General features: G+C 39.0%; 1 protein-coding gene across 1 annotated transcript in view; it reads right to left on the bottom strand.

Moving 5' to 3' along the window:
- COG6 (component of oligomeric golgi complex 6) overlaps positions 1–11,196 on the bottom strand; it is a gene marked incomplete at its 5' end in the record, with an annotated part of 105,574 nt that overhangs the window by 48,166 nt on the left and 46,212 nt on the right. Inside the window, 4 exons of the mRNA XM_019523803.1 lie at positions 3,664–3,757; positions 5,586–5,656; positions 5,842–5,924; positions 8,887–8,998. Coding sequence (XP_019379348.1) covers positions 3,664–3,757; positions 5,586–5,656; positions 5,842–5,924; positions 8,887–8,998 — 360 coding nt within the window. The remainder of the gene's footprint in view (positions 1–3,663; positions 3,758–5,585; positions 5,657–5,841; positions 5,925–8,886; positions 8,999–11,196) is intronic.

Genomic DNA, 11,196 nt, shown 5'->3' with positions numbered 1-11,196 from the left:
GGGGGGGGGGGGGCTGGGAAGAGGGGGGGGTGAGGGGAGAATGGGGCCGGGCGGGCCTTGCTGTTGCAGGAGCTTGCCGTGGCTTCCCCTGGGTCCAACTACCCCTGGCTGCTACCATCTTTGAAAGGAGCCGGGGCAGAAAAATCTTCATTTTCTAAATTTTTTTTTAGAGGCCCTGCGGGCAGGATACAATGGCCTGGTGGGCCAGACGTGGCTCACAGGCCATATTTTTTCCACCCCTGATTTAGATTATGACAAACTACTGCCATTCTTAAAGCATCTTTCATCATCATCATAATCATAATAAAAATGACGACTGTTTTTTAAGCCTTCTGTCTCAGACATCAACAAAAAATATGAGTTCATACTTAAAATCGTTTCCTTAGCTAGGTAGACATGGCCAGTAAGTTTAATAGCTATCACCTATGGGGTTTTTTTGTGAAAATTTACTCTCTCCTCTCCAAGAGTCCTAAGGACTGTAAACTGAAGCCAGGATACGGACTTAATCTGTGAGATAATATAAAGTATCAACAAGGTTTCACATAAATGTTTACCTTTTTATTTCTGGGAACAAAACTGCTTTCACATGCCTACTTTTGCAGCAAAAAACAAACAACTGACTACACCACAATGAACCTACAAGAGATAGCCAAAAACACTGCAGTATCTTTCTCATAGATAGTAAAATCAGAAACTTTCTGTAAAAGTTGAAAAAAAAAATCACATGGACTACACTCTTTAAAGGAAGTACATTAATTTAAATATGTATTTTATTAGTTTTTATTGGAGAAGACAAAAACTGAGTAATGGTATTAATGACCCTAAGCTGGTGTGAAAAGAGCATGGGGAGATAATATAAGAAATCTCCCTTCCACATGCAGCTCTGCCACTGTGCTATAACCTGTAAGAGAGGCTCTTGGCTAAAAGGTCTTATTCTTTCATTGCATGTTGTACTAATCACCAAATTTGGAGTCAAGATGGAATTTTTCCCCTAGGTCAGATGGGCTGGATTGCTCCCACGCATGTGGTGGGGATTGGCTTCTTCTGTAGGATGTGGCATGGTCCTTTTTCCTAGGATCTTCCAAGCATATAATATCCAATTATTTTCTGGTAATTGCATTTGGAAGGCACTAGCAACAATCTTGTCTGCACTTCTTTTACTTACAGAATGAGGTTCTTGATGTTTTTGGGTACTGTGCCTTGTAGTTGAGTATGATCGCTTGGAGTAGTGATTTTGGGGAATCCCTTGAGTAAACGACTGCCTGTGAACAGCAGACCAGACTTGATGGACCCAGAGACCCCTTCTAGGCTTATATTCCTAACCAGGCACCTGATAGATAGTGAAGGAATAGATACTTGGTAAGCAGGGATGGCTAACCTGTGGCACAAGTGACAGGGACAGCCTCTGTACATGGCACCTGATAGATCAGGAAAAGGACAGGCACCACAGAAGCAGAAAGCAGGAGAAGATCAGACAGAAAGCACAGAGTAGGGAGCAGAAAGCAGAGCAGCAGATTGGGTGAAGGAAGGTGGCAAGAGTGGTACTTGGGGAAGGTGCAGGGCTAAGCTGTGACATACTGGCTCTATAATGCATCACTTTCAACACTAAGGCCCCAGGTAAGACGTTGCTTACCTCAAATGAACATGCAGAGCCGTACAGCATATGGAAATGTGCACCCTGTATTTCTTGAAGATACTAATGATCTCCACTGTAGTGTGCATTCTCTTGAAACCCCAAGAGGAATCATAATACAATAGTATTCAACTTTTCTAGACACAGAGCTATACTTTAAGACTACTGTACACTTAGCAACAATAAGAAATATTTCAAAAGGGGAAGCAAATAAAATATATACTTAAAAAAAGAAAGATAAAAAGCATATGGTTCCCTCACTATATAGAAACAAAGAACAGATATCCTGGAAGTAAATTAGTTAACTTTCAAACAAATTCTTCATTTTCTGATCAATTTTATTAATTTTCAAGGAGTGTGGTCAGGGAGCAACTGAGTATAATAATTTATCTGAACTTAATTCACTTCAGTTTATTGCTACAGATAGATAACTACTAAAACGTTAAAATTGCATTCATGTCACTACACATTTACATGACAGATGGAAAAACCTAGTAGAATCCTGACATTATTTTAAGCATCTGATGTTCTGTGCAATTGTTTCCTCCAATTCTACCACAAAAAAGTTGCTTCTAAAAACCACCAGGGAAGGAATGCTGCCTTATCTAAACATCAAAGAGCAACTCACAAAGACACTCTCATGGACCCAGAGGGACAGACTTCTATCTTCAGCTGCCTCTGTGCAAAAATAAAGTTTATTTTCTACCTATGGGGAATTTTTACCATCTTTAACTTTCCCTGAGCCTGAGGAACTGTGTATGCGCTCAAAAGCTTGCAGAAAAAGATATATATTTTTTGCAATTTCTTAGTTGGTCTAATAAAAGATATAATTTCTGAACCAAGAGTTCTAGAGGTTTGCATTGCTCATAAAAACTTTAATTCAACAAAGCACTTAAGCACATACGTAACTTTAAAGCACTTAAGCAGTAATACCAAACTCAGTGCAACTAACAGCATGCTGAAAACTAAATATGTGCAAGTACTTTGCTGTATTAGGGCTAAATGCAAAAATACACAGGAAAACATTGTGCATTCAAAGTAAGAACAAAAAACAGTTCTCACAGTGCCACCTTGTGGTGTATTAATAATATACTGCACTTCAGTTTAAAATAACCCTCTCAGAAAGTCTTAAACAAGAATTATTTTTTCACTATAGAATATATTTAATTATTCTTTGAGTTCAGCATCCCACTTAGTTTAGTACAGGAAATAAACAGCTCAAGGAATGTTTTATGAGGACAAAAATTGTTGGTATATAATTAATTTTTGTTTGATAGAAAATTGCCTTAAAAAGTTAAAAAGAGGAAAGAAACAAACAAACCAGGGTTAAAATTGCACTTAGATGGCACTCAGAAGGTTGGAGAATACCAGCCTTAGGGTTATTTATGTTGTTTGGAGAAGCTAAATATAAGAGAGAATAGTGAAAGTTAGAAGCCCAGGATAAAATACACAGTTCAGCCTGATCTTCCATTATCAGAGGAGAAATCTAGTTAAATCCTGATTTGGACCTTGACTGAGGATCTCCAAAGATGCAGGAAAAAAATCTCAGGTGACTGCCATTGTAATTCACAATAAAAGTAGCTTATTATAACTTTGCTTTACTACACTGTGAATTTAAGTGGAAGACTTACTTTCTTTTCTTACAAAAGCAACACTTGAAGAAATTATGCACAGCATCAAGTCTCGGCAAACTTTTACTAGCTAGAAGCCACCAAAAAAGGCTCTTTGGAGAGAAGCATTCACTCATATTTGACTGAATGAAAGTATAGTTGATATAACATTTTATTCTAAAGTTGATATTTTGCAAGTTGATATTAATCTTGCAAATGATCCATGACAGTTTTGTACACTGTAAAAAGGTATCACTGAAAGTTCAGAAAAATCGAAACTTGCCTTTATTAAATCTGGATGCGAGGCTGACAGCCCATCACCTTGTAGATTTTAAGTGGTGTAGGCTGAAGAACCATGTTCAGCAAGAGAAGAAAAAAAGCTCTCATCCCCATGAAAAAGAATTATGAATATGTACGTACTTATAGAGGACAGGTCTGTCTTGTAAGGCCTCCATGGCTTGTGAGAGAACTGGAGAAATGTCACATGATTCTTGTGTCAGTGTCCTGCACTCACCTATAATATAAATAAGATATCAGGGAAACAACCAATCCTTAGACAGCATGAAGATATTGTAACACATTTGATGCCCTGCCATAACATAAGAAAATAAAGGGAAACTGTAACATAAAAATTCATTTTTACATTACACCACAGACCCATTTTGTAATCAAGCAGGGCCAACCAGTAACACATTTTGAAAGCTAGTGTCATTATGATAAGGATCCCCTTGAGTAGTAATTTTCTGTGCGACTGTGGATCTAAATTTTCAACAACAATTATTATTTTTTTAAAATCAGTAAGGTAAGGTTTAGTGTCAGGTTTTCTGTAGGCAAGAACTACACAGCCTTCTAACCACGAAATCTAGAAGTACACCTTAATTCCATGACAATCAATTCAATGACTGGGAATATCAAAAAGGAATACAAAATTTATCTGAGTGGTTCTTTTAAGCAATGAACATGACTTTACATTTTTGTATATTGCATCCAAAAACGTTAATAAGATGATGTCAAATTGTGCAGCTTGTTTCTTTCCTCCTCCCCCTCTCCCCCCAATATGGATACCATGTCATTAAGGACCAGTTCACAACTGTCGGTCTCATTTTCCATTTGTAACTTATGCTAAATATAAATTTAGGAGCCAACTGATGAAAATCTAACCCACCAATCCACTGACTATACCAGCTTGTTCCAGGAATGTTCCTGTTAATCTTTTGAAGGAGCAAGTTAATATTTTGAAGGAGAATCTGCTTGCTTACCCATCAGATTATTTTGCAATATTTTGGTTTCTGAACAAGAGTACTTATGTGGAAAAAATATAATTGATGTGAAAAAAGCATCCCCAAAACAATCCTATTCCAAAAACATCCCATAACAATCCTATCTTTGTTCAAAGCTGAAAATACAAGTGATTCCAACTTTCCGGTAACCATATAAAAAAAGGGAAAAAAGAGAAAGCAAGATGTGCTTTTCCAAAGTGGTATAACTTGGAACACCAAAGTCTGTTTAATTTGGATACTAGCTACAAAAGAAAATGAGCAAGAAATTAGTTTTAGAAATAGAGTTCAGATCAGTTTTGTGACCTAATGACAGCTGAGAGGGGAAAAATAACCTCTTGGTGATGGAGTTGGCTTTTACTGGCTAGCCAAGAGAAACGCCCTCTTTAAAATGTAGTTAGACTTCAGGGGCACCTATATACATGCCCAATGCCTGCTCCAACACATTCCAATTAGAATCTGTTGGAGCAGACTTGATTCATCTCATCTGAATGCTCCAGCAACCTTGGCATCACATGTATTCAGCATCCCCGTGTGTCAAAATGGCAGCAGGGGGACTTTAACTAAAGGTCATTGAACGAGCTTTAGTTAAAAGAATCCTGCCATAACATCAGGAGGCGCTACTTCACTGTCAGGGTGGCTAGGATCTGGAACCAACTTCCAAGCTAAGTGGGGCTGGCTCCTACCCTGGGGGTCTTTAAGACAAGGCTTGACCATCACCTTGCTGGGGTCGTTTGACCCCAGTACTCTTTCTGCCATGGCAGGGGGTCAGACTTGATGATCTGCTCAGGTCCCCTTTGACCATACTACCTATGAAATTATAATTTGGAAGTGCTGGAATCTGAATACAGTAGCACTCTGAGAAGCCGGTCTAATTAAAACACCCCTCCCACCCAAGCACATGTAGACTCCCTGGGTTTCCTTGCACTCAAAACCAAGAAAAGGTTCTAACTGAGCTCGAGCCATGCTACTGCACTAACAGTGACCACTCCAAAATTAATAACTAAATCTTCCATGTAACAACTGAACAAAACAAAAGAAGACAAAGAAAAATGGCAATCCTACTTTGAGCCCATCTGTAAAGTCGTTCATAAGATGTCTCTTGGAGCAAAGCCATCTGTTCCATAATTTCTAGGCTATAAGAAAAAATATTTATTTGCTTTCTAGTTTAACAATAAAGTACTGAGAATTCCAAATTGTATCAGTGCTATATTTTTGTTTGGACTTTAAAACACTTTTTGCATTATGATGTGAGAGAATAAACAAAGCACTGCTTTTATTTATTAAATGATTGCCAAACAGTTATTCAAATTATACTTACCCTGCCCTTTGTTGGTTTGTTCGGAGAAGAATCTTGACATCATTATGAATTTGCTTTACTCTTCCCAATGCCTTGAAAAAATCCTTAGAAAGGATAATTTGGTCATTAAATGCATTCCAGTTTTAAACGGGGTGGGTAAAATAGTAATATTATACCAGTAAAGTGTAATGTCAGTACCTGGCTCTTTTGTCTTCTATGTTAAATTCAAAGTACCCACCCTTATTTTTAAGGTCCACTAAAACTTTCTAGTCTCATTCTCTATTCTACCTCCTAATGCCTGAAGTTCACACAATTCTGTTTCAAAAGTTCTTCCGGTTAAACAAAAATTCCTAATACTCATTGTGTTCCTTCTGCTCTACCCCATACACTCAATAGTCTCTCTCTCTCTGTTGTACCTTTTTTCACTCAAGTCCCTTTTTAAAACACAATTCTTCCCTACAATTTTTCAATAATAATCAACCAGAGAGAAATGTGTGAATATATCTTACTGTTGCAACACAGATGCACTAACACTGGGCAGAAGTGTCTGACATTTGCTGTTAACTTAGAGTCAACTCCTTGAGAAAGGGAATCTGTCTTTCCCCATCCTCAGTTCACTAACAGAAGCAACACAACAAAACCAGCACACCATAACATATAAATCTATCTTACAAACTAAAAAAAAATCTATGAAGTAAACTAAGCATTTGCAAGAGATTAAACATACCTTCAGAGACCGACTATGCTCAAAATATATAAAACACACTATCAGGAGTTAGAAAGAGTACTCAGAGAGTAAGACTGTTATTTCTGCCATGTTGTTAGGTTGCTGGCAATTTTGTTATTTCCTCAATTTGGAGGCTTATAATTAATGCAGTAGAAAAAATACAGGTTTTCCTTTCATTACAATAACAGACCGAGTTAAATCTTTGTCAGATATTATTACAATTAGGATAATGTTGGTATAACCTCCTTAAACCAAAAAAATATTAGTTCCTAGAAACACTAAGATTTTTTAAATTGCAGAAAATGTGAACAATGGGCAGAAGAAGAAGATCACAAATCAGTTAATCTGAGAAGGTAAGAAATTGTTGAGGATGTGCAAGAGCTTGTTATTTCCTAGAAAATTCATGGTATCTTACAGTTGACATGCGTTAGCACAATAACTTTTGCCCAAACTAAGGTCCCTGGCACATCTATTCCATGGTATGATGGGATCTGATCCTCCCCCCCCCACAAAAAAAGTCACACCTCCTCCCATGTCAAATATTCAGGATCATGATCATAATCCTGGGTTCTCCCAACACTGGCAAGCTGACAGCTGGGTGCCTGCTGCCCAGCATGAATCAGAGTGACTCTGGAGCTGGGACCAACAATCAGCTGTTGGTCCCTGCCCTGTGACCGCAGGTGAGTCTGCAACATTCAATTTAAAGTGCTATGGAAACCAGCCACAAAATTATTACACAGCTTTTGTTGAATATTTTTGGGGATGGTTTCCCACTTTGTTATGCCATTAATTCTTTGAATATGTGGTAGGGTTATTTTTTACAGCATAGTTAACAGATAAATTCCATCTTAAGTATAATGTCTTCCAGGGGCCTGAATTTCACAGAATTTTTTAGTATTAGAAATGAATGTCTGCCCATGAGTAAAGTTTGTTCAGTACTCCAACTGAAATCATACTTTCACTACTTCTGTTTGACTCGAAGAGTGCAAAGCCAATAATCAAGAGTACATAATCAATAATCATACACGTGACTGATTTTCTTCTTTCACACTGAGATGAAAGAACTTAATGGACTTATAGATCCCACTCAGTCTAGGGAGAATAGGGAAAAATGATATTTCCCCCTTGAAGAAATTTGGAGATCTCCCCTGGAGGGAAAGCTAATTTTCTTTTCCAGAAGCAAATACCCTTCCCAGATATCATTTACTACAACATGTTTAGTTAAACATCTAACAGAATGTGAAGTCTAGCAATTCCATTCATAAATTTGTGAGGACATCTTCTAGGATTTAAATCTTGTGAGATACTGGGCTCTCCAACTTGCAACAGAATTAGAGGGCAAGGAGTACCTTCCAGTATCAGCACATACAATTGTAGAAATGGATAGCAGGGCCTAAAAGTCCATGGAAGTCCGAAGAAAAACTAGATGAACTTGGATCAGACCCTTGAGAAATAAAAATTTGAGAAAATATTACATTTTGGAGGAAAATCTCTGTATTTTGCACTTACCACTTTGTCACGACCCTAAACATTCTTTTCAACATAACACTTGGTATGTTATTAAGTTTATGGCAGTTATTCAAGTGCTCAATCATTTAACACAATTCATTTTTACTTTCATTAGTATTGTTTATGGCTATCTGCCCTATGTCTTAATAATACTCTCACTGCTAACAGGATGTCTGTGGAAACAAGATACCGTGTCTCAGCAGGTATTCTGTATTTCAATGAAAATTTCCATGGAACTAAAATAATAAGGGCTATTAAGTATACTTGATTCTCTGCATATTCTACTTGCTTTTACTATAGAACAATGTACTTTCTTAAGCAAAAACATAAACATGTTTAAAAAACAGTTGGAAAGGTGGCTAAAAATAAGGGAGTCAGCACCTAATATTTTAAACAACGAAGAATAACAATGAAGGAAAGTCCAACTTGAAATAAACTTAAACAATTTATATATTGCTATAGCCAAGCAAAATATATATAAGCACACAATAATTACTGGATCTTAAAGTACCAGTTTCTTTACTTGTATTAGATAAAAATTTAACATTTCAACTGAAAATGTGGAATTTGAGTCCCCAGACAGCCTTGATTTCAAAGTGGAGGAAGAAAGTAACATTAAAATGACAGTTTTTGCCCCTTGCCGAATCATTACTTTAAAAGTGGAATTTTTACAGATTTTACAGTAAAATGTACATTGATTCTTACTTACTGTTTCATAATCTGACACTTTCTCCCATGTCACACTTTAAATATATCAGAAGTGCATCATTCTGCTGCAAGGTGACTGGTTTTTCACCTCAATGAAAAGCTTTTCAAGTATTTCAACTTACCTCAGTAATTGGCTCTTCTCTTGTGCCTCGAAGAAGGTTCATTTCTTTTGGAGTTAATTGGAATTTTGCGATGAAAGCATCTGCAACTTGTGCTTTCATTTCTAATATTTGACTGTAATAAAACAAAGCACCCAGGATGTTAGTTTTTTTTATAGTTATCTCCAAAATTCATTTTATTACAAAACTGCAAAATTGTTTTATCTTGCATTTACTGTTTATTGAAAAATATGTGTAATATTTTTAAATACCTTATTTCTAACTGCCCAATCTTGCCCTCCATTACTTCAGACGCATCACAATGTATTTGATGTAATTACATATTAGGCTTATACCCATCTTCAATTTCATTTAATTGTAATCCCATGCATTTGAAGGCAAGAATGCATTCTTACATAGTCAATTACTATTTGTATTAAGGATTATCTGCCACAGGTACCTGTACTTTTACAGCTGAATAAATGCCAATCATTTCCTTTCAAGAATGAAAGCTGCCTGCTCTTTCAGTTTATATTTTCAGATACACACATATTAATAGGTACCTAAACAAATGGATAGCAATTCTCATCTACATTTCTAAAAACCATATGCAATATCTATTTATCAAATATCTTGTCCAGAACTTTTATATATTACATGTGCACACAAAAAGTATTGGCCTCTTGTCTCCAGTTGCATTGCATCAAATAAACAACATACGCATTTAATAGGCCGGGGGGTGGGCAGGGTGCGAGGGAGGCTGGGGGGTGTAAGGACCCTCCAACATACTCCCCCACATGGCGTGCAGCCCCACTGGCAGCAACAGCAGGCAGGAGCGCTTATGCCCAGTGCAAACGCTGCTGCCTGGTGGTGTGTAGCTCTAACCAGCACTGCATACTGTGGCCAGAAGTGCAGCCCAGCTAGCCCACCTCTATCACCAGGGCTCCCGACTGCACATGCAGAGTTTCTGCACTTGCGTGCCACTGGGGGGAAGCTCCATGTGCTGGACCCAGATGCCTTACCTGTCCCTTGCCACACAAGTCCCAGGACTCCGTGGGGAACCAGAGGCCGCAGCTCCCCACCACTTCCAGCAGAGTCCCAGGACCCAAGAGACAGGGAATGGTGCAGGCAGCCAGCTCCAGCATGTGGACCTCCCACCCCAGTGGTACGCCAGTGTGAAAGCTGCGTGTGCACAGTGGGGAGTCCCTATGATAGAGGCAGGCCAGTGAGGCTGTGTTCCTCACCGTGATGTGCAGTGCTGGCCGCAGACACTTGCCATCAGGCACCAGCACCTGCGCTGGGCATGAGCAACCCAAGTGCCCCTGCCTGCTCCTGCTGCCACCACCTGCAGGACTGCATGCCATGGGGGGGTGGATCCCCATACCCCACAAATGCCACACCCCCACACCCTGCCCCAATTCTCCCCAACACCCCCACAACATACCCAATACCCCCCCCAAAACACCCACCATATACATATACACAATAGACAAGACTAAGAGTTTATTTTTGAGTTATTATTCAGTCACCTCTATATACAGTGTGCAAACACAAATTATGATAAAAATATTTTGTAATAAAATTAGAATGTTACAGTACGTGTTTGACTTTTAGTGTATGATTTGGGTTTTTTCTGGTTCTTAGATGGCAAACCTCCCCCCACAAAAGGCATATTTCCAGGAGCCAAGGGGAAGGATGTTGGGTAGCAAAAGTCAGGGTTTGGGGTGGGACTTCTGGTCCCAAGATGGCAACCAGGGTGCAGGACTACCCATGCAGCCCTCGAAAGCTCACCAAACCTCATTAAGCAGCCCTCCAGCCAAAAGAACTGCCTGCCCCTGACCTACTACATGCATATTTTTGCAAACATCCAATAGCCAGGAAAGGCGTTGAATGTAGTCAAATAGGTTTAATTACACACAGCAGTAATTACACACTGTACAGGAAGGGGATAGCACCCATTAGTAAGAAAATTACCTCCTTCAAACTTTAGAGTTCTGGGCAAAAAATGTTCCAGGGAATATAGATTAGGATACCAGGAAAAAAGAAAGTTGTCAAAGGGTTACAATATTTCCAGTTTCAAAAAAGAAGACACCTGTCAGGGAAGGGGGCAATATGATTGGGGGCGGGGGGAAGGGCAGTTTCATAGTTTCATAGTTTCTAGGGTTGGAAGGGACCTGAGCAGATCATCTAGTCCGACCCCCTGCCATGGCAGGAAGAGCACTGGGGTCAAACGACCCCAGTAAGGTGGTCATCCAACCTCCTCTTAAAAACCCCCAGGGTGGGAGCCTGCACCACCTCACTTGGAAGCTGGTTCCAGACCCTAGCCGCCCTGAC

Source organism: Gavialis gangeticus, unplaced genomic scaffold (assembly GCF_001723915.1).
Source record: "Gavialis gangeticus isolate Ggan-Ray unplaced genomic scaffold, GavGan_comp1, whole genome shotgun sequence".
NCBI lineage: Eukaryota > Metazoa > Chordata > Crocodylia > Gavialidae > Gavialis > Gavialis gangeticus.
Note: the sequence above shows the minus strand (reverse complement) of the source record. Positions and strands in the feature narration are given on the sequence as shown.